The 27,365-nt window shown below is 44.1% G+C and overlaps 1 protein-coding gene across 1 annotated transcript in view; it reads right to left on the reverse strand.

The window, feature by feature from the left end:
* Positions 1–947: 947 nt before the first annotated feature.
* The window catches only part of WNT4 (Wnt family member 4), a 110,061-nt gene continuing 83,643 nt past the window's right edge, over positions 948–27,365 (reverse strand). The window contains exons 3-5 of the mRNA XM_077457934.1: positions 8,264–8,395; positions 2,708–2,850; positions 948–1,899 (exon numbers count right to left, since the gene is read on the reverse strand). Of these exons, the coding sequence (XP_077314060.1) occupies positions 1,432–1,899; positions 2,708–2,850; positions 8,264–8,395 (743 nt within the window). The 3' untranslated portion in view covers positions 948–1,431. The remainder of the gene's footprint in view (positions 1,900–2,707; positions 2,851–8,263; positions 8,396–27,365) is intronic.

Below are 27,365 nucleotides of genomic sequence, written 5' to 3' on the forward strand. Positions count from 1 at the left end.
TGGTCAAATATTGATGCATATATTGTTGATTGCATCTGCCATTGCAGTATTTCAGTATCACAGAGATGCCTGCAGACCTTGGAATTATTTACACCCCATAAATAATATCGCCATTAAATCCAGTCAACATACAGTATTATTTTCTGTAAGATGTGATTGTCTAATCCAAATCTCAGGCAAATTTTAACTTCATGTTTTAAACACAAGCCAGACTGTTACAAGAAAAAGGGAACACCTTCCTTTTTTTAGTTTTGGGTAGAATGGGTAGGAGGCTGGACTTAGAATCTCTGTGACCCCAATGGGGAGATTTACTCACACATTTTGTCCTCATGTTCTACTGAGACAACATGCACAAGATGCACCTTCACCTGTCATCTTGGCCATTTAATATCTAATTAGACGGCCCATAAGAAAATTAAAGGCAGTTTGTCATCTGATTCATTTGTCTTGACCCATTGACTTTACTTTGGCAGGTTTTGTATGCATATACTGTACTGGGATGAAAGTATTGTCCAACTAACAAAAATGTACTAATTTTAATTATTTGTGGACCCTGGGAATTTACACTTTAAAAAAGAATATAATACTGTAGAAAAACAGCAAGAAGAGGTTATTCTGCTCTGTCCAGTTTTAAGTTCAATGCTAAGTCAACACCTAATTACCTTTGTCGGTCAAGGTTCAGCAGGAAGAACATAGAACATGTGAAGAAAAAGCTAACAGCCATGGGATGGCTTTAAGGAATGAGAGAATATACTAAAAACCTGCATCTCAACCTTATACTCGTCTTAAAAATCTTTTTTTTTTGTACAGAAATATTCATAATACAAAACACGAATATATATATATATATATATATATATATATATATATATATATATATATATATATATATATATATATGTATATATATACTTATATACATTGATACAGATATAAAATACCTATGCTAACATTTTTTGTTTTTATTTAAAAATATAATGAAGTTTCCATTAGTTATTTTGGTCATCTGGTGGAAGTTAGTCAAATGTCACTGGAATAGCGAAATGGATAGTGGTCATCCTATATAAGTTTTTAACATTTTTATTCTTTTTTATTTGTTTTGAATATTTTAGGAGTTCCATTCCTTCAGCAGTTTTTTTCTTGGGGCACATTTCAGTCTCCATCACTGTAGAAGCAGCAACGTAAAATAAAATCCACCACGTGTTCATGGGAAGCGACGAATCACAATTTCAATGTTTGTCGGCAATAAATAAGAAAAAGGACACAAATATACATCAGTGAGATTTAGGGACTTTAAATATTCAATCTTAAAAAAAAAATTCTATTGTCCCTCCTTAATTTCTTTGCAGTCTATGGAGCTTCACCAATTGTGGTGGAAGGAATGGTTCGATGAGGTCCATGTTGTCCATTTTGGTGGCTGATTTGTGGAGATCACCGACATGTGTGCATTTCCACCACTTTGTGGCACTGTTTACATTTGACAAAGCAGCACCAATGGAACTTACAGCTGCATCTTTCTACTATTTCCACTTCTTCTGTGTGAAAGCCTCGGCCGCAGCACATAAGCTCACAACCATCAATGGCCTTGGAAGTCTTGTTGCACTGCCGACCTGTTGTTCCCAAAACTCCGTTCTTTAAGTCGTGGTCACAGAAGTCTGGGCTGGAGTCTAGATATACCAGGTCTTCATCTGTGTGTGGCTTGAACTGAGAATTTTTAGGCACTAAGACTTTGGTTGTGCCAATCTTTTTCTGCTCCGCTTCAGTAGCTCCATCGAATTTCTCCTTCAAGACATTACCAACTTTACGAAACGGAGGCATGGCTTTCCAACAGGTCTTTACCTCGCAGGATCCGGAGACTCCATGGCACTTACATTCCACTCGCATGTTGTTGAGAATGGCCTATTAAAAAAGAAATAGCATTTTAGGTGATAACTTGGTCTAAGTCACTTACTTCACATAAAATTTGTGTTTCTTAAAGGGGACCTAAGCTTTGAAGTTAGATATGCTTTAAAGCAGGAGTTTCCAAATTTTCTAAGTAAAGGGCCAGTTTATTGATCTTCTGGCTTTAGAAGGGCCGGACTGTGGACAATGAGAGTAAAATATGCCCAGGCATCAGATCATTGGTTTTACTGGAATAGTACCCCATTGTTGGTATCAATTGGAAGAATAGTAGCCCATTGATTATGTCAGTAGGAGGAATGGTGCCCCATCATTGGTGTCGATAATGGAATAGTGCCCCACGGGCCAGATAAAGGCAAGCAAAGGGCCACAACCGGAGGATTTTAGTGGGTGAACTCAGCATGCTCCATGTGCTGTGTTCATCATATCGCAAGTGCAGGGAATACACAGATTTTCAGGAAACCTGCTACAGCTTTTGGAAGACTGGAAAAGAGCTTTAAAATATGTGTTGGCTCCAAAGCTTACCAAGAGTCTTGACAGCCATGGAATGAGCAAACAACCAGTGAAGTCTGAGAAGTCTAAGCTTCCCTCTATCATGCCCTACCCTCCTGTCTAATGAAGCCTTTGTCAAGGGGTCAGAAAGTGAAAAGATGCTGTATCTCTTTGACCTCTGGATAGCAGTAAAAACATGACAGAGGGTCAAACTATTCCAAACTTTTTCCAAAACCAAAAAAAAAAATTGTTTTGGCTGGACATAGACTTTACTTTTTCTGACAGAAAAGGTGATAGCAAAAAGAGAACTGCTTACCTTTCTTCCTGCCTCGTTGTTGTGGAGATTCATGAGAGCTCGACTGGATGATGCTCCTTTACCCCGCTCTCGTACATCAACAAAAGACTGTGAGAAAGCTACTCCATATGCAATGTTATCGGAACAACCAGACCACTGGAACCCTAAAGGATTATGGGGGAAAATGTCAGAGATCAGAGATCTTTCCAGTGTGACAAATACATACAACATTAATTCTCTATAAGGATGGAACATCTAAAAGTTGGCTACAGACTATGCCTACATTTTGTTGTCCTCCAGTTTTTACCTAGAGACCTAGCCAGAAATTCAATAAATCTACTGGTACATGTGTGGAAGGAAGCTGGATTAGCCACAGGAGACACCCACACAAACATATATCTACCCTATACAGGTAGTGCCCTTGGTGGGAGATTTTTTTTGAGAAACCAGAAAATTGCCAAGAAACTCAACTAAGATGATCATTCCTTCTTTTAAAATTGTGTATGTTCATATTTCAGGAGAAAGGCTATGGTAAAGTAAGTAAAACTCTAGTCAAACCTTTTTAACCAAAGTGATGTGGAGTTAGAACCTGCATTGTGTTTTTTGCCCTGTCCCCGTTGGAGATACTTCAGCTTATATCTAGGCTTTGGACCACACAGGAAGTGAATGGCAGTAATTCCTTCCAGAGGACTCAATTTACTATCTATGATGGCAATTTACTATCTATAAGCTACACAAGTAGTCTGCAATAGCGATTCATAGCTCATGATTGCACAACACTCCGATTGTGCATCTTATCTTTATTTATTTTTTATAGAAGTTTCATTACTTCACAGGTACATTGTCACTTCCCGGCCAATGACAGCCCGGAACCCTGTGTTGACAATCAACATAGGGCTCTGTACAGAGGGAATGATCTGTTTCCCATCCCTGCAAAGCAAGGATAAGAAACAAAGAAATATTTAGTAAAAAGCAGCACATTACACAGTGTTAGGCACACATTTAACCTGAGAGTAGAGCTGCACCATTCTGGCTAAAATGAGAATCACAATTTTTTTGCTTGGATTAAAGATCACGATTCTTGTAGATCACGTAAAATTATCTTTCAAATTATACAAAAAAATTGGGCTAACTTTACTATTTAGTTTTATAAAATTAAAGTGTATTTTTTTCCCATAAAATTGCATTTGAAAGACCGCTGCGCAAATACAGTGTGACATAAAATATTGCAATAAACGCCATTTTATTCTCTTTGGTCTCTTCTAAAAAATTATATATATAATGTTTGAGGGTTCTTCGTCATTTTCTAGAAAAAAATACTGATTTTAACTTGTAAGCAACAAGTGTCAGAAAAAGGTCTATTCTTTAAGTGGGTAAACTGACCTCATTTACAAACCGAAGTTCCTCCCTTTAACCTAAGAACGAAATGTTACTTTGTTTATAGTTATCTCCAATGTTGAGATAAACTTGGCAGGCTGCCTGTTTTTTTTCTTTTTTTTTTGGTAGCTGTAAGAAGTGAGCAGAGAACTCTCTGCATTTGTTACATAGAATCGGGGAAATGTTGTTTTAAGATCGGGAAGGGGGCAGAATTGCGATTTTGATTCTTTAAGATTAATTAGTACAGTGACAGTATATATATTATTAGCACTGATCACTGTATTAGTGTCATTGGCGATGTCAGTCGCAGTTAGTCAGTTCCCACTCAGTATAAGTTAGTGTCAAATTGCCCAATCACAGTCCTATTATAATGCCTGGTACACATGATGAGATTATCGGACGAATAATTGTCAGTTTTTTTTTTTGCATGCTAATCTCATATCGAAAATAAAAGAGGTTACTAAAGTTACAAAAATTCTCATACAGCAGAATAAACATTCGGAATTGATGTAATGTGTTGTATTGTATTCTCAGACGACAGCTATACTGAATAAATGAAAATTGTACAATCTGGTATCGTACAAGAACATTGCGGCTTCACTGCCCGGTTCCCTACTGCGCATGCGCGAGTAGCGCTGCGTGTCTCTGCTGGTCCCCGCTGTGTCCTGGGAACTGTGTGTTTCCCAGAACACAATGGGGGGGGGGGGGGGGGCATCTGGCGTCTGGCATCTGGCGTCTGTGGGGGTCTTGTCCCGGAAGTGGGTGCAGATACCTGGATTATCCAGGTAACTTCACCCCCCTTCCCCCTGAAAGGTGCCGATTGTGGCACCGGAGGGGGGCAGGGATCAGATGAGTGGAACTTCCACTTCAGGGTGGAGGACCGCTTTAATATACACTTATTGGGATTTTTTTTTTACGAAAGACATGTAGCTGAATAAATTTTTTATTTTTGTATGTTATATATAACAGAAATAGAAAACATAGTTTTTTTGCCAAAATTTTCATGTATATAATAAAAAATAAAAAAACGCAGTGGTGATCAAAGACCACCTAAAGAAAGTTCTATTTGTGTGAAAAAAAATTATATAAATTTCATATGGCTGCATGTGTTGCATGACCGCACAATTGCCAGTTAAAGTAGCGCAGTGCTAAATAGCAAAAAATGCCCTGGTCAGGAAGGAGGTAAAACTTTCCGGCGCTCTGGTGGTTAAGCTACTGTTGGGTGCCCATTGAGGGAAGCCTTGATATGTGGAATCTGCCTTGCCAGAGCTATTTGAAAAAAACATTTTCTTCATCTGACTTCACATGCCAGTCTAAAAGTTCTCAGCGCCTCTTTGAGTATGATATTCTTAAATCTGGTTGGTGGTTGTGAGAAACATTTTAGTGCTGCCATTATTTTAGATTCTGCATGAGAAAGACAGTAAAGAAGGTGTTCTAACACCACCAGCAGATGTGTTCCAGGATCGCCACATTGTAGACACAGGGCTGTCTTTAATATTGACTAGACACTGGGAAAAACTTACATGCCGTTTCGCTCTCCACCTGCTCTGAGACATACAATAAATGGCAGCTAGACTCAAAATCAGTTTACTGAATCAAATCAGGCAGCAATTGCGATTGGTTGCCAGAGGTTACACTGTATCATTACCGCTCACTGACTGGTTGCTGGAGGTTACAGCACACATTACGGTTCACTGATTAGTTGCTAGAGGTTACAGCACATGATTTCTGCTTGTTGATGGGTTTCTAGAGATTACTGTGGATATGACCTCAGGGGGAAATAATATATATATATCAATGCCGCTGGCCGCCGCTATTTACATATGAATGCCACTGCTATTTACATATGAATGCCGGTAATTTACATGTAAACACAGGGTCTGCAGGTGAGTCACCTGTACACAACAATAGGGCAGAGCTGGGCAGAATTAGTACCATCACTTCACACTGAGATATCGGGACACAGCACAGGACTAAAACCTCAAGGGATGAGGAAATTTAAACCAGGATAGTTGGCAAGTATGAGGCAGCTGCTTTGGGCCCCACAACAATCACAGGTCCCAGGGCAGCTGCCCCCTCTGCCCTGCCTTAAAAACAGCCCTGTATAGATAAAATGAAGGCAGGGAACTAATGCAATACAGCCATGTCTGAAAAAACTGAACTACTCAGCAGACCTTCTCTCTATGCATCACAAAGTTTAATTTAGAATTTTGGATGCGGAATAAACCTTTAAAAATATTGTCTTCCAGCTTTGGCATTGTGGATGTGATGAGTGCCAAGTTCAAAACAAAATAATGGCTGGATGATTGCTGGGATCCGCTCAGTACTACTACCGTACACTATGCTTTACTCACATTGATGTCTGTCACAGACTGCTGGCTCCAACCTCCACCTGGCTGCTTCTCTGAATGCTATTATGCAACTTCCTGACCGTAATTACCCAAGGATCTCTTAGTTAATAAATTGTAGAGTAATGAATGAGTTAGATAATTATTAGCACTGCCCACCGTGGATCTTCTATTAAACCAAAACAAAGCAGGGCTTTCCTAACTAAACCCAATAATAGCTTTTTCGAGGAAAATAAGAAATTCAAATGCCACAACAGCTAAGGGGATGTAGTATGGAAATTTAAATGGCACAAAAGCTAAGGGGATGTCGCAGTGTGTGTGGTCAGTTGGTCCCACCACCAAACACCCCCCCCCCCCCCGTTGCTCGCACTTACCCCTGAAGAGGAGATGCCCTATCTGGGGAGATGTGATGCCCGCGGAATGTGGGAAGACGTGTAATGTGGAGACCAGGGAGCCGAGCCAAGCTGAAGTGTCAGGCACGCCTGGATGACATGCACCACCAAGCTGGATAGGAGGGAGGAGAATGGAAGCCTGTACTTCTCCTCTCGGCCAATCAGGTCTCAGGACCCCCTTCCTGATTCGCCGGGAGGAGACTCAGGAAGACTCTAGCAAATATTAATTTGCTATTGTCACACAAGTGGGTGGGCTCGGGGTGCAGTTCTCTACGCCCTGATCCTACCCTTTTTGAAGCCAATCAGAGCCTCCGGCTCTAATCACATGCTTCGAAAAAAAGCATCCATGCGTCTGGCACCCTGCATGTAGATTAGGGGCTGGGCGCATGGATTAAAGGGTGGCGCCCCTGCTTAATACCTTAATCAGCCACAGAACATGTGTAAATAATAAAGGGATGTAGTATAGAATTTTAAATGCCACATCAAGGGGATGTAGCAGTGACGGCTGGTGCTCCATTTTCCATCTGTCATCCCACCAAGCCCCCCACCCTGTTGCTCGCTCGTCCGTCAGCCCTGCACTTAACCCTGGAATGAATAACATTTGGGGAGATGTGATGCCCCCGGAGTGCGGGAAGACATGTAACGTGGGCCCTGAAGACCAGGGGAGCTGAGCTGAAGTGTCAGGCATGCCTGGATGACGTGCAGCAAGCTGGATGGGAGGAAGGGGAATGGAATCCAGTGCTTCTCCTCTCAGCCAATCGGGTCTCAGGAGCCCCTTCCTGAGGGCGGGAGGAGGATCAGGAAGACAATAGTAATTTGCTATTGTCACATAAGTGGGTGGGCTCGGGGGGCAGTGCTCTGTGCCCAGAGTCCACCCTTTTTGAAGCCAAATAGAACCTCCGGCTCTAATAATGTGCTTCGAAAAAAAAAAACCTTTGCAATCCATGTGTCTGGCATGTAGATTAGGGGCCGGGCACATGGATTAGGGGGTCGGCACCCATGCGCCCCATATGTAGTGACCGCCACTGGGCTGTAGTATCAAAATTGAAATGCCTGAACAGCTAAGGGGATATAGTATCTACATTTAAATGCCACAAAAGCTAAGGGGATGTAGTATCAAAATGTAAATGCTACAAAAGCTAAGGGGATGTAGTATCGAAATGTAAATGCCTGAACAGATAAGGGGATGTAGTAATGCTTACAAAACCAGACTTGGGGAAGATGCAGGTACTGTATCTCCCATAAGTTACCTACTCTGTTGAAGCATCCAAGGCATATAAGAAGCCAGCAGCTGACACAGGCCACCAGGCTCTACCTATAACAAAAATGACACGATCTGGTGGACTGATCCTTTAATTTTTTGAGCTGTATGTACAGTTATGATTAAAGTAGGTTTCTGCACTTCATGTAATAAATAATATAAAGGTTTGTAGTAACGAATCTAAATGCTTTCTACAGACCTTGAGGACTCACACCATGTACCGTCCGATCGCAGCCACATTTTTCTAGATCTCCACTGCTGCACGCCCTGGTGACTGCAAAGGCGACCCCCGCTGATGAAATTGCGTACACGAAAGCTGCTTCTCTGGTGCCTGCAACACAAAATTAAGAGTAGGTTCAGAAGACTTCTTTTACATAAGTCTTTGTTTCTAAAGCTCTTGTAGTAAGGTGATTGACAAATGTATGTACTGAATTCAGCTGGGGTGACACCAACTGGTGAAATCTGGTATGACAGAACAACCATAAGAGTGCATTAATTCTCTATGGGGATCAATTTACATGAAGAAACTTAAAGAGGAAGTAAACCCTGATGAGTTTACTTCCTCTTTGATTCCCTGCAAAGGTAAAGCATAATGGACTTCTATGCATCGCATAGTAGTCCATTATGTGTCACTTACCTGACACAGGAGCCAGCGAAGTCACCGCTGTCCCCTGTAGTTCCGAGCTTACCTGTAGGTCAAAGTGGTTTGTAAGGGTTTACAACCACTTTAAAGCCATATTAAATTTAAAACCAAAAATTTAATATATTGCAGTTTACCCATCATTAGGTGTGGGACGGAAAAAAACTCCATCAGGGTGCCCTCTTACATTTAGGTCCCCATCGATCAGAGCCCCCATCCTTACATCGGGTTCCCCATAAGCAGTGCCAGAACAAGGTCATCCAGCGCCCAGGGCAAAGATGCCAAACTGCACCCCCTTTCCCTTAGGGTTAGGGTCATGGTGCCGCCTACCCCTGCAATAAACCATTGCGCCAGGGGCAGCCACCACTCCTGCCCACCCCTTGTCCCGGCCCTGCCCATAAGAGTCCTTGCTTATAGCAGGGACCCCATCAGAGTTCCCCTTTAAATCCGGATATCAATCAGAGTCCCATCAGAAGCAGTGACCATAGACAGCATCTGCTGACATTAATCCTCAATCAGTGCACATTGAGGATGCACCATTGACCCTACCCGGGGGGCCGGGTAAAATCTTGTAGTGGGCCAGATGTGGCTCGCGGGCCATGGTTTGGAGACCCCTGCTTCATAGGCATCTAGTGCCAGTAAACACAACCCAGTAACAGTCAGTTTCAGCTTAGTATTTTTCTTTACTGGTGAGCAAGATCTGTAAGGAAGACACATATTAGGTCTTTAGAAGAAACAGGATCTGTATTTGAGGCCTCTCCTAATGTAATCATTAACCACCACTGCTCTTCAGGTAAGTAACATTCTCACAGCAGTCATCCAGCAAGGATGCTCACTGCATTGTTTTACAAATGGCCAGCAGAGGGAGCACCATTGTAATATGATTATAAAAATATAGCACAAGGAGCATATAAAAATCCCATAAAATGAATGTCCCATATTTTCTACAGCGATAACTCGGAAGGACTCTGCTTTTAATGTATGACCGGTTCCCTTTAAACTTGAGCTTATTCCAGTCTGATAGTGAAAGCTTCTTGCGTTAGAAAACATTTTAACAGCTGTCCTAGTTTACCCTTGTGGCATCCTTCTCCAAATATTTATTATGTCTACTCTACAGAAAAGCTTTCCTTATAATTTTGATGTTTGCTCTTTTCATCTATCAATGTCGGCTGCAGTTGTAAAAGCACTCCAAAGATTTTACAATTTGTGTATTATAAAAGTCAAACAAGACATGCAACCAAACTGGGTCACACTCATTTATGTTCTTATATTCACAGATGACACGGTGACACTTGGAACACATTACATCTTGGTCATGTAGGATATTGGTCTCCAAGCTGCTGCCTGGGAGCCAGATGTGGCCCTTTGTTTAGCTTTATCTGGCCCTTGGGGCACAATTCTTTCCACTGACACCAACAATGGTCCACTATTCCTTCCACTGATGCCAATGCTGGGACACTATTCCTCCCACTGATGCCAATTATGGGGCACTATTGCTCCCACTGACAACAATGATGGGGCACTATTCTTCCCATTGACAACAATGATGGGGCACTATTCTTCTCACTGACACCAATGATGGGGCACTATTCTTCCCACTGGCACCAATGGTGGGGCACTATTCTTCCCACTGATAGCAATGATGGGGCACTATTCTTCCCACTGACGGCAATGATGGGGCACTATTCTTCCCACTGACAATGATGATGGGGCACTATTCCTCCCACTGACAACAATGATAGGGCACTATTCCTCCCACTGACAACAATGATGGGGCACTATTCCTCTGACTGACAACAATGATAGGGCACTATTCTTCCCACTGACATCAATGATGGGACACTATTCCTCCCACTGACAACAATGATAGGGCACTATTCCTCCCACTGACAACAATGATGGGGCACTATTCCTCCCACTGACAACAATGATGGGGCACTATTCCTCCGACTGACAACAATGATAGGGCACTATTCTTCCCACTGACATCAATGATGGGACACTATTCCTCTCACTGACATCAATGATGGGACACTATTCCTCCCACTGACAACAATGATGGGGCACTATTCTTCCCACTGACATCAATGATGGGACACTATTCCTCCGACTGACAACAATGATGGGGCACTATTCCTCCGACTGACAACAATGATAGGGCACTATTCCTCCCACTGACAACAATGATAGGGCACTATTCCTCCCACTGACAACAATGATGGGGCACTATTCCTCCCACTGACAACAATGATGGGGCACTATTCCTCCGAATGACAACAATGATAGGGCACTATTCCTCCGACTGACAACAATGATAGGGCACTATTCTTCCCACTGACATCAATGATGGGACACTATTCCTCTCACTGACAACAATGATGGGGCACTATTCCTCCCACTGACAACAATGATGGGGCACTATTCTTCCCACTGACATCAATGATGGGACACTATTCCTCCGACTGACAACAATGATGGGGCACTATTCCTCCGACTGACAACAATGATAGGGCACTATTCCTCCGACTGACAACAATGATGGGGCACTATTCCTCCGACTGACACCAATGATGGGGCACTATCCCTCTGACTGACAACAATGATGGGGCACTATTCCTCCCACTGACACCAATGATAGGGCACTATTCTTCCCACTAACAACGATGATGGGGCACTATTCATTCCACTAACACCAACTATAAGGCACTATTCTTCCTACTAACATTAACAATGGGGTATAGCGAGGCATGGTTTACTCCCAGTGATGCCAGAACATTTTGTACTCCCACTGGCCACACTCTGCCCCCCCCCCCCCCCAAAGTAAACTGGCCTCTTATATAAACATTTGAAGACTACTGATCTAGGACATAAGCAGGTAATGCAAGGCTTGTATGCATGGTAGAGGTGCTGGTAAGTTCTAAGAGTCAAAAGGTAACCATCACCATCACATCCTCATAAAACCTTCCATTACACAACTATAGGACCTACCTTGCAGCCTTGTTTTTGAAATGGCAAGCACTGGGCTCTGGAGCCTTCGAAACACTGCACCCTCAGCTTCCATATTTCTATTGTTACACAGACTGACTTTAAAGCTGAACTTCAGGGAGATATAATGCAAAACTCCAACTATGCAGTCTAAGCACACTAATTAGCACTTTAGCTGATATGCAAATGTTGACTTTTTTCGATAGTCAACAGCTAAACTCTCATCTCTGTCCCCAACTCCTTCCCTTGGCTGCTGACATATTCAAAATGTTGATATCAATGAGAAGAAAAGTTCCCCATTCATGGTGTCAGTAGAGGCAATGGTGCTCCATTATTGGTGTCAGTTGATGGAATAGTGCCCCAAGGGCCAGATAAAGTCAAGCAAAGGGCCACATATGGCCCCAGGGCCACAGTTTGGAGACCATTGTCTTAGACAATGCTGGACGTCCTCCAGCCAGGAAATGAAACGGGACTCTATCTGACTTGCTGCACCTTCTAGCGCACACTGTAAGAAGCTCAGTGTGCAGTGAAATCAGAGTAAGCCATTCGAGTAGAGGAGAGGAGCTGGTACAACTGTGCAAGACTGAAGGGAAGGCCAGAGTTCAGCTTTACTCCTCACATATATAAGCAAGTGCAATATACACGGAATAGGAATCAGGAGCACAGAATCTCTCTTCTTGCACAGGGATCATGAAATAACCGCATTAACAAATACACCGTGTATCCTGCCTTAGGTTTATTTAGGAAGACAGAATGTTTTATCAACTTCTGGTAAGTGAGAAACCCAGAACGACGTCTCACCTCGGCCATGAATAGAGCTTGCCTACATAAGTGGGACTACTTTGGTGGTCGTCGTTGACTGGTGGCTGGTCCACCCTGCGAATAACCCAACCTATTAGAAGAAGCCTGCCAAGCTGAAGGCCGAGGTTGAGTTATTGCGGGGACTGATTCCCTTCCAAGTCAGCTGAGGTTAACAGCAGGCTCGCGTGGGTCTTCTCGCACTGTGGTTGCCGAAGAAGAGACGACTTCTATGCGAGGGCTTGCTGGTATTTCCAGCCTGGAATCTCACCTACCACAAATCTCTTCCCTTCTTTTCTCCCGTAGCCCCCCAGAGAAAACAACCCATGTCAAACAATGAGGCCCGGCGAGGACTTAGGATTTGCCCTGCAGATTTCACCGCAAAACTGACTCGCGCTTTGCCAACTTGGAAAGCAAAACCGAGCTCCTTCTGACCCACAATGACAAGCACTGTTCAAAGCCTCTATTTATACAAACACATCTGCTGTAACTATGGGAGAGCTCTGCGGTCCTTATACCATCAGACCGCTTTTGCACATTTTACATAAAGCAAAGTCAACCGGCTGATTGGACCACTGGGACACATTTGTCATTTTCAACATCATCTGCTTGCTAATTTTTTTTTTTTAAAACCAAGGCGGACATGCGTTTATTAAATCACAGGATGTATTTTTACATACAGCTGATGCAAGTACCTGAATGTGTTTTTATATTGGCTTGCATTAAAGCGGAGTTCCACCCAAAAGTGGAAATTCCGCTCATTTGTCTCCTCTCCCCCTCCTGTCTTTGACTGGTATCCTGTTCCCACTTTCAGGAGTCCGGGCCGTGGCCCATGACATCACAGCGGGGCTCCCTCCTCCTCCTCTCCCTTTTGCTGGGCCAGTAGGAGAGAGGAGCGGGGCCTAGCGCATGCTCAGTAGCAGGGCCGGTGCTACCACTAGGCAAACTAGGCAGCCGACTAGGGCGCCCTGCTGTCTAGGGCACCCGGCCACTGGTTTTCCTACTCTCTTCTCTCTGCAGCAAGCAACTAAGCCTCAGCATCAGAAGGCAGCCGCCGCTCCATTTGCACACAATGTCAGAGGCGCAGCAGTGGCAGAGGACTGTGTCTGTGTCCCGACTCTCGAATGAATGGAAGCAAGAAAACATTCATTGATGGGTGCTGGTGGGGCTGCATTTGATGAGTGCTGGTGAGGCTGCATTTGATGGGCGCTTCATTAAAAAGGTGGGGTTTACATGGGCAAGGAAAAGGGGTGGGGCCAAGAGAGGGGGCGGCAAAATGAGGTTTCGCCTAGGGTGTCAACAATCCTTGCATCATTCCTGAACAGTGGCTAAAACAGCAGTGGGGCACCATTGATTCCCGCTGCTGTCAATCAAAGTCAGTCAGCCAATGAGGAGAGAAAGGGGCGGGGCCAGGACTCAGCTCCGTGTCTGAATGGACACACGGAGCTGTAGTTCAGCTTGGGTGCCCCCCATAACAAGCTGCTTGCTGTGGGGGCACTCATCAGAAGAAAGGGACCAGGAGAGGGTGGCAGATGACTGCGTACAGCCTTTTCAAAATGTTATGTAGCGGCCATAACCTGTTGCAGGGCGGCCTTGACTTAATGGGCTTACTGGTTACCTTCTCCTGGCCTGCTCCTCAGCTTCTAGGGGTTCCCAGGGTTGATACCCAACGACTTGTACATTGACACAGATAAAGTCCTTTCAAAAGGTTTTATTTTGCAGTAGAACTTTCACACAACACAGTCTCTTTGGGAACAGAGGGCACAGGTGAAGAACTCAGGTACCTTGAACTGCAGGTTTAACAAAGTCTCTACTTCAACCCAGAGAGTAGCCACTCACAGCTGGGTACTTCAAGGCTGAACAGACCTCTAGCCAGAGGTCATGGCAGTCACCACGTTGACTCAAACTTGAACAATCAACCAAAGATAAACAGGAACCTTTTTCCAACCGTACCTGGAACGTTTCCCGTTTCCTTTGAGGTACTGGAAAAGTGTGGACTTGTCAATGTCCTTCCCAACTCAGTAACCAGGCACTTCTCAGGATGCCACCTGTCGGCCCTCCTCCGAAGAGTCCTCCCCGGTCACTTCCACGAGCTGCGGTGCCCCTCCAAGCCGAGAGCACACCCGGGCACTGTGAATCCTCCCTCAGTTACAGCACCTCGGACCAGCAGGTTCCGAGACTCGGGAACAGACGGATCCTTACCCCAGACCATTCGGGTCTAACAGGAGCCACTGACAGGAACATGTTGCGGGATGTCAAACACCCCGTGACCACACCTGCTTAAGTACCCAGATTCCTCAGCGGGCCTGGCACTCCCGCAGATTGGCTCAGAGAGGGCCGTACCCAAACATCCAACCAGGCCTGGTTCCCGCCTGTCATGTGCACCTCACCGCTCACATGACCAGGCAGAACATCAATCATGGCCTGGCCAGACTGGTGTTAAGGCTTACCTACTCACTTAACCCTCAGTACTGTAAGGTCCTGAGGCAAAAACTAAATTTACAAAGCATGTGACATTTGGTCCCAAATGTCATCTGCTACAGTTAGTACAGGACAAATGTGGTCTAATCCTCCTGGAGACCCTGATAAGTTGAAATGTTATGGATTGCCCTGTGAAATGTGTCAAACAATGACGTGCAGTGTCGGGCCCCGAGAGGAAATAACCATTCCACCAGAAATTGCTCTGAAGACCACTGGAACCTTCAGGCAACCACTGAAAAAACAGTCAACATTGGAGTACGGTGAGTGAAAAACAGCACCTGCAATCTGCCCTCAAACAGCTGCACCATTGTGCCCAGTGTAAAAGCCCCAGGGCTTTCAAACCAGAGCCGTACGCTGGCAGGACGTCAGGAAAAGTCCTGCCAGCAGCTTCTTTGGAGTGGTGTGTTTACCGCTCCTCCACCACTGCTCCCCATTGAAATCAATGGGGTAGCGCGGCTATACTGCCGGCAAAAGGCCATTATTGCGGCGCATTGCGGGAGGTTAAAAGCGCCCGATATCGGGCGAAATGCGCCGCAAATCAGACGGTAAAACGCCGCTAAAAATAGCAGCGTTTTACCGCCGACATTATGGGCGGCGCAGTGTGAAAGGGGCCTTATTATTATGATTGTTGGTTTGCACAAATTATTTTATTGAATAAAAGTTCTAATTTACAGACACGTCTGGTACAGTATTAAAACCAAAGGATCAGCCTGACAGCCGGGGATCCAGTATTGGCAGGAGGAGGTCAGCGAGGACAGCTTAAAACCTCTAGATGAATTCTCATCCTCGGATCGGACTTCACTCTCTCTTCTTCCTCATCGTATTTATAGAGGTAAATAAACCACATAAGAGACGCTTGTGCTTGCCAGTGGATGTATAGTATAAAACCATGCAGCCACACTAAATACTGTATATCCTAAACATTGACATTTGGAAAAGTGTGCTTTATTTTACTATGTGACCATTTTGGGTGACTTTTGTAACTGCTACTATACAATTGATTTAGTCTATTTCACTGTAAGATTTGCATCTTCTATTGTATTTATGAAGTTACGGTGAGCCCTGAGGAACACTGGCAGATACAAATGAGGACCATAGACTAAGCCAGTGATGGCGAACCTTGGCACCCCAGATGTTTTGGAACTACATTTCCCATGATGCTCATGCACTCTGCAGTATAGTTAAGCATCATGGGAAATGTAGTTCCAAATCATCTGGAGTGCCAAGGTTCGCCATCACTGGACTAAGCCCTTGTACACACGGTCGGAGATTACGACAACCAAATCTTGTCCGAAACTGTTGCATACACACGGTTGGACAAATTTGTCTGAAAATCCGATCTTTCAGAACGTGATGAGGTAATTTCGTTACGACGGGACTACGTTCAGGCTAGTAACCAATAGCTTTGATGTAGGAATTTGATCTGAGCATGCATGGCACTTTGTCCGATCGGAATTCTCTACACTCGATCGGCGTATGTCCGATTGGAGCATTTTGTCAGAAAATATTTCCGGAAAGTTGGAAGATTTGGTCCGACGGATATTCCGACGGAAACAGTCCGATGCAGACCACACACAGTCGGAATATCCGACAAAACGCTCCGATCGGACACATTCCGTCGGAATCTCCGATCATGTGTACAAGGGCTAAGGCTGCATTCACACCTGAGCATAGCATCTTTGATCGTTTTTCCAGCGTTTTTTTTGTGGTGTGTTTTTATGCACGACTTGGGCTTTGTTATACAGTGTTTTTCAGCTTTTGCTGTTTTTTTTTATAAGCCAATAGAGAAAACAATCATCTGGTGTATCATTTGTTGCTAGGTTTTTCATCTTTTTTAGCTTTTCCACCAGCTTTTATTTCTTTGTTTATTTTTATTATTTATTTATTACTATTTGTTTTTTGTTCCTCGTACACACGATCGGACATTGATCGGACATTCCGACAACAAAATCCATGGCTTTTTTCCAATGGATGTTGGCTCAAACTTGTCTTGCATACACACGGTCACACAAAGTTGGTTGGAAATTGCGAATGGCAAGAACGCGGTGAGGTACAAAACGTACGACGAGCCGAGAAAATTGAAGTTCAATAGCCAGTGCGGCTCTTCTGCTTGATTCCAAGCATGAGTGGAATTTTGTGCGTCGGAATTGTGTATACACAATCAGCAATTTCCGACAACGTATTTTGTTGTCCAGATCTCAAATTCTGTGTGACGGAAATTCCAATGGAAAATGTCCGATGGAGCCTACACACGGTCGGAGTTTTTCAACAAAAAGCTCCCATCGAACATTTTCCATCGGAAAATCCAACTGTGTGAACGAGGCATAAGGCCCCATGTACACTGCTGCTGATAATCGGACATTTAGGAGCAGTTGGGCATTTGTTTTAGTTGCCCCTGAACTCTCCTCTATGTTATCTTATCACAGGGTCGTTTGTAGTCATTTCTAGGCAGTTGAGTTTAGAAGCATTTTTTGGAACACAAAAATATTCATTCAGGACAGATGTTCAGAGACATCTGAAACATAATACAAAAAAAATCATAAATAAATAATAAATACAATAAATGAATACTATGTAGTAATAAATAAATAAATAATTAACCCTTAAAAAAGAACTAAATAAATATATAACTAAACACACTAACCCTAACACAAAATAAATAAATACATTATTATTATTATTATGTTTTTTTTTTCGGTCGGGTTTGGGTGTTTATTATTATTTTATTAATATTAATAATAATAACTTATTTAATATTTTTTTTTTAAGGTTAGGGGTTAAAGAGGAGGTAAAGCCAAAAAAAATAAAAAATACACCCTGCAAGGCAAAGACATAATGAACTAGTATGCATAGCATACTAGCTCATTATGAATAACTTACCTGAGATGGAAGCCCCCGAAGTGACCCTCGTTCTCCTCCTCCGACGCCGCCATCTATCCCGGAGTGACTTCCGGGTATTGCGGCTCGGGCGCTGTGACGTCACTCCCGTGCATGCTCGCCGTTAGCAGTGGTATGCTTAGTGCGCCTGCACCTGCACGCCGCTGTCTATGGTACATGCGCCGTAGACAGCGGTGCCTGTCTTTTGCAAATATCTCCTAAACCGTGTAGGTTTAGGAGATATTTCTTGGACCTACAGGTAAGCCTTAATCTGGGCTTAACTGTAGGTCAAAGTGGTCTGTAAGAGTTTACAACCACTTTAATTATTTATTTATTATTACATATTATTAATTTATTTTATTTATTTATGATGATTTTTAGTTATGTGTGTATTTATTTTACATTTATTTATATATTATTACAAATTATTTCTTTTTTTTTTTCTTTTTTTCATTTCAGCACAAAATCACGCAAAAATGCACAAATGTGCATAAAAACGGACATTTGCATTCACTTCTATGGGAATAAAAACATGCCAAAAAATGAGCAAATCTGCCCAATTTGAGCTATAAAAAAAAGCTCCAGAACTTTTTTGAGCTTCAGGCTTTTGGCTTCAGGAGACATGGAGTGGAGTTGTGAACCATCTCCATAGAGAATCATTGATTTTTTTTTTCCCTCAGTGAGAGCTTATTGGAGAGAAGGGCACAACCTCCTTCACACAGCACACAGGAACAGAGCTGAGGCTGTCAATCACAGGCTGTGTGCTGGAGATCCCTACCGTGTCACCTTTTACAAAAATTTTTTAAATAAAATAAAAAAAAACAACAACCCATGCTTCTCTTTTAAAGGCACATCAAATCTAGTGGAAAGATATTTGTTGAAATAAAACAATCTGGTGACAGGTTTACTTTAAATTCAATGACTTCCAATATCATATATATTTCCTGTGATGCAGCATTCCGTCAGGGTGGCAGATGACGGCGTACAACCTTTTCAAAATGTTAGTACAGGACAAATGTGGTCTAATCCTCCTGGAGACCCTGATGAGTTGAAATGTTATGGATTGCCCTGTGAAATGTGTCAAACAATGACGTGCAGTGTCGGGCCCCGAGAGGAAATAACCATTCCACCAGAAATTGCTCTGAAGCCCACTGGAACCTTCAGGCAACCACTGAAAAAACAGTCAACATTGGAGTACGGTGAGTCAGCAAAACCGAAACGGAAACAGTCCAGGACACTTTTACCAGAGGATATTTAATGTCCTGCAACTATGCTGGCTTGAGGTTTCAAGTCTCATCTGCAAAATAGCAGTGTTAAAGTGGTACATCTGTTCAGCTGCTCTGGTGTGACTTCTACGCTGATACTCGAACTGCCCGCTACATTTCTTTACACATTTCTTACTTGCTTAAAGGAAACCCCCACGAAGCATCTAAACTGGCTACAGAATATCACAGCAATGCAATTTTTTAGAAAAACAAGGCCAAGTTATCAAAAGCAAAACAGCTAAAATACACAGTTAAAAAAAAACAAAAAAAACCCCACAAAACATATATATATATATATATATATATATATATATATATATATATATATATATATATATATATATATATATATATATATATATATATATATATATTTGTTTTGTGTTTTTTTTTTTTTTTCTATATTCAAAAAAAGTGAGTGCACCCCTCACATTTTTGTAAATATTTTATATCTTTTTATGTGACTAACACTTAAGAAATTACACTTTGCTACAATGTAAAGTAGTGAGTGTACAGCTTGTATAACAGTGTAAATTTGCTTCCCCTCAAAATAACTCAACACACAGCTATTAATGTCTAAACCACTGGCAACAAAAGTGAGTACAGCCCTAAGTGAAAATGTCCAGATTGGGCCCAAAGTGTCAATATTTTGTGTGGCCACCATTATTTTCCAGCACTGCCTTAACCCTCTTGGGCATGGAGGTCACCAGAGCTTCACAGGTTGCCACTGAAGTCCTCTTCCACTCCTCCATGATGACATCACAGAGCTGGTGGATGTTAGAGACCTTGCACTCTTGCAGACCTTCCACCTTCCGTTTGAAGATGCCCCACAGATGCTCAATAGGGTTTAGGTCTGGAGACATGCTTGGCCAGTCCCTCACCTTTACCCTCAGCTTCTTTCAGGGGCGGATCCAGAGTCTAATCTCGGGAGGGGCACTGCTATAAAATATGTTTTTTGGGGGGCAATTTATATGGGAAATGGCTGGTATTGGCGCTTCAATCATTACGGCACCATGGTTGTTATGGTGTCAGGATGATTGAAGCGCATTATTTCTATTAATACATTGTAATATAAAATGAAATGGTTCAACTCACCATATTGCAGAATCAGTGGGAGCCCTGAGGATGTCACTTGCCATGTCGACTGCCACCAAATGTGGATTGTCACTTGTCACCAAATGCGGATTGTTACTTGCCACGTCACCTGCCACACATTGCGGATTGTCACTTGCCACGTAGCCTGCCACACATTGCAGATTGCCACTTGCCACGTCACCTGCCACACATTGCGGATTGTGACTTGCCACGTCACCTGCCACACATTGCGGATTGTCACTTGCCACGTCACCTGCCACCAGATGCGGATTGCCACGTAGCCTGCCACACATTGCGGATTGCCACTTGCCACGTCACCTGCCACACATTGCGGATTGTCACTTGCCACGTTGCCTGACCCACATTGCGGATTGCCACTTGCCACGTCACCTGCCACACATTGGGGATTGTCACTTGCCACGTCACCTGCCACACATTGCGGATTGTCACTTGCCACGTTGCCTGCCACACATTGCGGATTGCCACTTGCCACGTCACCTGCCACACATTGCGGATTGTCACTTGCCACGTTGCCTGCCACACATTGCGGATTGCCACTTGCCACGTAGCCTGCCACACATTGCGGATTGTCACTTGCCACGTCACCTGCCACACATTGCGGATTGCCACTTGCCACGTAGTCTGCCACACATTGCGGATTGTCACTTGCCACGTCACCTGCCACACATTGCGGATTGTCACTTGCCACGTTGCCTGCCACACATTGCGGATTGCCACTTGCCACGTAGCCTGCCACACATTGCGGATTGTCACTTGCCACGTAGCCTGCCACACATTGCGGATTGTCACTTGCCACGTCACCTGCCACACATTGCGGATTGCCACTTGCCACATAGCCTGCCACACATTGCGGATTGCCACTTGCCACGTCACCTGCCACACATTGCGGATTGTCACTTGCCACGTTGCCTGCCACACATTGCGGATTGCCACTTGCCACGTAGCCTGCCACACATTGCGGATTGTCACTTGCCACGTCACCTGCCACACATTGCGGATTGCCACTTGCCACGTAGTCTGCCACACATTGCGGATTGTCACTTGCCACGTCACCTGCCACACATTGCGGATTGTCACTTGCCACGTTGCCTGCCACACATTGCGGATTGCCACTTGCCACGTAGCCTGCCACACATTGCGGATTGTCACTTGCCACGTCACCTGCCACACATTGCGGATTGCCACTTGCCACGTAGCCTGCCACACATTGCGGATTGTCACTTGCCATGTCACCTGCCACACATTGCGGATTGCCACTTGCCACGTAGTCTGCCACACATTGCGGATTGTCACTTGCCACGTCACCTGCCACACATTGCGGATTGTCACTTGCCACGTAGTCTGCCACACATTGCGGATTGTCACTTGCCACGTCACCTGCCACACATTGCGGATTGTCACTTGCCACGTTGCCTGCCACACATTGCGGATTGCCACTTGCCACGTAGCCTGCCACACATTGCGGATTGTCACTTGCCACGTAGTCTGCCACACATTGTGGATTGCCACTTGCCACGTAGTCTGCCACACATTGCGGATTGCCACTTGCCACGTAGCCTGCCACACACTACAGATTGTCACCTACTGGTGGTCTTTTGTTGGGTCCCAGAGTGAAGATAGGCAGCAGAGAGATGATGCAATCTCTCTGCTGCACACAGCTTCCTACACAGTGAGGGTGGAACTGGAGGGATGCAGGGCAGTGAGAGATGATGTCATCTCCCTGCTCCCCTGCCTGCTGGCTTCCTGATTGGCCAGCAGCCCTCCTAAGCCGCCCAGCTGCCCCCCCCTCACCCGTCCACTCAGCGCGGGTACCCGCGGAACCGGCCGCGTGGGTACCCGCGGAACCGACCGCGGAACCGGCCGCGGGTACCCTCGGAACCGGCCGCGATTGGACCCGCGGAACCGGCCGCGGGTACCCGCGGAACCGGCCGCGATTGGACCCACGGAACCGGCCCGCGGGTACCCGCGGAACCGGCCGCGATTGGACCCGCGGAACCGGCCGTGCTGTCATAAGCTGGCGGTATTCTCGGAGGGGGCAATTGACCCGTTGCCCCCCCCCTGGATCCGCCCCTGGCTTCTTTAGCAAGGCAGTGGTCATCTTGGAGGTGTGTTTTGGGTCGTTGTCATGTTGGAATACTGCCCTGCGGCCCAGTCTCTGAAGGGAGGGGATCATGCTCTGCTTCAGTATGTCACAGTACATGTTGGCATTCATGGTTCCCTCAATGAACTGTAGCTCTCCAGCGTCGGCAGCACTCATGCAGCCCCAGACCATGACACTCCCACCACCATGCTTGACTGTAGGTAAGACACACTTGTCTTTGTACTCCTCACCTGGTTGCCGCCACACACGCATTACACCATCTGAACCAAATAATTTTATCTTGGTCTCATCAGACCACAGGACATGGTTCCAGTAATCCATGTCCTTAGTCTGCTTGTCTTCAGCAAACTGCAGGCTTTCTTGTGCATCATCTTTAGAAGAGGCTTCCTTCTGGGATGACAGCCATACAGACCAATTTGATGCAGTGTGCAGGGTATGGTCTAAGCACTGACAGGCTGACCCCCCCCCCCTTCAACCTCTGCAGCAATGCTGGCAGCACTAAAATGTTTATTTCCCAAAGACAACCTCTGGATATGACACTGAGCACATGCACTCAACTTCTCTGGTCGACCATGGCGAGGTCTGTTCTGATTGGAACCTGTCCTGTTAAACCGCTAACATAATTTAGTTTTTTTTTACATTTTCAGTCTTTTTCCATTTGTTTAGCAAAAAATAAATATTCCAGTGGCAATTAAATATCACCAAAAGAAAGCTCTATTAGTGTGAAAAAAAATGATAAAAATTTCATCTGAGTACAGTGTTGTATGACCACACAATTGTCATTCAAAGTGTGACCGCGGTGAAAGCTGAAAATTGGCCTGGGCAAGAAGGGGGTGAAAGTGAAAGTGCCCAGTAGGCAAGTGGTTAAAGTGGAGTTCCAGGCACAAAAAGTGTAGTTGCTGACTTTTAATACTTACCTGTTCCACGGTCCAGCGATGGGGCCGAACGGGGTGTTGCTCCACTCCCCCGACGCCTCCATTGCCACTCTGGGAAAAAAATACACGTTTTCGACTTAAAAAATAGGACAACAGTACAGTTAGCCCATTTTTTTTTATATTGTGCAAGATAATGTTACACTGAGTAAATTGATACCCAACACGTTTAAACATTTCTACAGGTTACCAGTTTTGAGTTACAGAGGAGGTTTCTTGCTGGAATTATTGCTCTCGCTCTAACAATCGTGGCAATATCTCACATGGTTTGAACACTGTTTGCATATGCGGGCGCTACTTATGTATGCATTCGCTTTTGCGGCGCTTAAAAATGTATTTTTTTTCTTATTTAATTTACTTTTTATTTTTACACTGTCCTTTAAAAAAAAAAAAAAAATTGCCTTCACTTTTATTCCTATTACAAGGAATGTAAACATCGCTTGTAATAGAAAAAAAGCATGACAGGTCCTCTTAAATATGAGATGTGGAGCTAGCGCCCTGAACGAAAAAAAAAAAAACTTCAAATGGTAACAACTGAGAGGGATTTCTCCCCAAAATAGAGGTTTTCTCTAAGTTCCAGTAATGTTTCTAGGGCGAGGGAAAAGAGAAATCTCCCCAACAGGATACTGACAGTAACAATCAAATAAAAAAAGACCACAGGCTTTTCTATACTCTATCCATAACTAGAAACTATTTTGGCCTAGTGATACACAAAAAGAAGATGGTGTCATATATTACACTATTTTAGTGTTGATAATTTTGGCCCTTTTAACACATTTATTATTAGTGTTTATATAGTGCTGACTCATACGTTAAATGGTCAACGCTTACCTATCATAATTCGATCATGCTGACTATAACCAAGCTGTCCAATAACCCAACAAGCTCTTCTCAAGGGGAACCTGTGGGGTATTGTACTGACAATGGCCAACAACTCTGAAACTGCTATATATACATTGGAATAATGCTTAGCATTTTAGGCTGTATTTGTGCTATTATACACCTGTAGCACCCTTCTGACACCCCAAAGGTAGGGTAGCACCTCCAGAGGCCAGGGGTGGACTAGCATTTCACCCCTGGACTGAGTCCATGTGTAAAATGGGGGGACTGAGAAAGGATATTGGATGCCACTTTTTATCTTTTTAAACTTTTATTCCAGAACAGTTCAGGAGGTGGGGGTTAGGGGTCCTAGGTACCGTAACAGGTCACTTACAGACTCTCCCGATCAAAGTCCAACTTCAATGTCAGAACCTTTAGTGTAGGCAACCTCGGCCCTTGAGCTGTGGTGAAATTACAAGTCCCATGAGACATTGCAAGGCCCTGACAATCACAGGCATGACTCCTATAGGCAGAGGCATGATGGGATTTGTAGTTTCACCACAGCTGGAGTGCCAAGGTTGCCTACCCTTGCTTTAAGCTAACCCAGCAACACTGTTAAGCACATACTATATTTTAGTGTGTCCTCCAAGTGAGTCACCAGGCCCTTCTAAGAGACCAGCCGTCTTCCTGGCTCTCTCCAGCAAGGGGCCTCCCCTGGGTCGCCTCCTTGCCACAGATTCCTCCAGACCAGGCAGGACAACTTCAGGACCACTTCAGCACATGATAGGCCCCAAAACAGGCTAGTGGGCCTAACAGCAGAGCTCCATCCAGCAGGACCTCCCTAGCCCATCAGCTGAGGAAGGAGGCAATGCTCATTTTGTCAAGAGTCAAACTTATTTACTGCACTGTGGCACAGTAGCCAGTGCTCTGGTCCATTTTTCTCCCACCCAGGAAAAGCACAGGACTTTCGCAGATCACCACATGACACAGGCATTCCTATGTCACCTTTGATGATGCTGGCAAGAGGGGAGGTGGTGACAAGAGCCATCAGAGGCCTGCAAGACAGCCACATGGGACTGGTCATCACAATTGAATGGTATCTAATTTCAGTGTCTGGTGTGATTTTTGATGATGAACTACTCCACAGTACCTGCAGCTACAGAGATCAGCTAATGAAGGAGGCTATACCTGTTTTGACAAAGGGATGAGTGAAGAACAGAAGCTGGTGCTCCACCCTGGAAAATTAAAGGGCTTTTGTAAAGCATTACATGACAAAAACATTCCTATGGCACCACTGATGGTGTGGACAAGAGGGGAGGAGACATGAGCCATCAGAGGCCAGCAAGACAAGCAGCCTATGGGACTGGTCGTCACATTTGAATAATACCTGATTTCAGATTGTATGTTGAAATTTTTGATGATGAACAACTCCACAGTACCTACAGCTACAGATATCATCTAAAGAAGGAGACAATGCTCATTTTGTCAAAGGGATAACCTAACAGAGCTTTGCTTGACTGTGGCCACAGTAGCTGATGGTCCATCAACTTTTCTTCGACCCTGGAAAATGGGAGGGCTTTTATAAATCTCTACACAGTGTGGGCATTGCTATGTCGCCAGCGATTGGTGAAAGGGGAGGTGACAAGACCCGTTACAGGCCAGTAAGAAGAGTGGCTTCATGAGTCTGGTCATCACAATCGAAAACCAGTGGAAAAAGTAAGTTATTATAGGATCCCCTTGACAAAATAGGTATTAAAACCATCATCAGCTGGGAGAGCGGAGGTGCCATAATTCTTATGACTTAACGATTACCTGGAGAACTGCTCTCTAAGAACATGTAAATGTCCATAGTCTGGGCACAGGTGAACTTTAAGTGGGACGCTTTTTTGGTCCCCTTAGCTTGGTTATCCTACGTCATTGATGTATATCCATATTACATATAATATTCGGTACACCCCAGAAAATCCTATTTTGTATTCATTAATGGCGATGCGAAAAATGAAGATACATCTATCAGTATCCTAATACAAAGCAGCTTTGCGTGTCTGGAAAAAAACAAAACACTTGATCACTTCAATGTGTTTTTGAAAAAAAAAATTGGTATCGGGCCTAAATTCTCCTGGGTCCGCTTATCACAAAAAAATGGAATCTTTACATGACTGACCCCCGGCCAATACACTTATAGCTAGTAAATAGCTGACATTTTTACCTTTTCTTATTGAGTCTGGCGCCCACTTTCCTCCCCAGAAATCTAAAGACGTGTTTGATAAATTGGAAAAAGATTCTTTAGTCAAAATCCTATTCATTATACGGCAGAAATAGCGGGTTTTGAAATTTGTAGTAATAATACCAAAATATTTGTTTCGATAACCAAAGACAAATGTTCTGTGTTTTTTTTTTTACTTAACCCTGTCATGACTAATGGTCTTCGGAACTTTGGAAATCAAGAAGAGCTACTCAAAAGGGCTGTATAAAAAAAAGAATTAAAGAAAGAAAAAGAGCAAAAAAATAAAAAAGTTCTTCCCATGGTTAAGGGGATTGATATTATTTACTATTTTATTTTTTACATGAGCATGAAAATGTAAATTAAATCAACTTGATATATATAGAAACATGGAAATGTGACGGCAGAAAAAAAGACCATTGAAAATGCCAATTTTTTTTAAACTTTTTTTATCAGCCCCTTTTAGTGAGAAAATTATGCTGACTTTACAGGTTGGTCCCAACCATAACAGGGGGACTACTTGCAGTCCCAATCTTTTTTTGAACTACTGCACAGTGCAGTAAGTCAAATAAGGTTGATGCTGCAATACCCGGACATGGCGCAGGACACAGCATTGCAGGGACAGATATCCAAGGTGCGGGACTGTCCCGGCAAATCCGGGACAGTTTGTATGCTTTTATTCCTGGTGACCATTGCCTCCAGCTCAGAATGTAATGAAAAAAAAAAAAATATTGGCATTGTCACAGAAATAAGAGGTGAGGGGTAAGCTTCCAATAAACCTTAATTTAGATGAGCGGTTGGCGGGCTCAACCGTGCATTTTTGCAAGCCACCAACTGCACCCACTTAAGGTGCAATAGGCAGCGGACAGGGGTGTTTACATGTTGCAGGCTTAATGCTTTGCTCCCACAGCAAACTTTACCTGACATGTAGCAATTGGTGGGTGTCAAGCCTGCCGAATGCTACACACTGAAGCAAATGGGGAAGAGCCACAAATGCCCTGTAACCGTGGCGGCTTGTTTGTCAGCAAAAATGGGGTTAAAACAGGCAACGAGGAGGCTTTAT

This window comes from Lithobates pipiens, unplaced genomic scaffold (assembly GCF_037356315.1).
Source record: "Lithobates pipiens isolate NorthernLeopardFrog02 unplaced genomic scaffold, aLitPip1_a1.2 Scaffold_27, whole genome shotgun sequence".
In the NCBI taxonomy this organism is placed as follows: domain Eukaryota; kingdom Metazoa; phylum Chordata; class Amphibia; order Anura; family Ranidae; genus Lithobates; species Lithobates pipiens.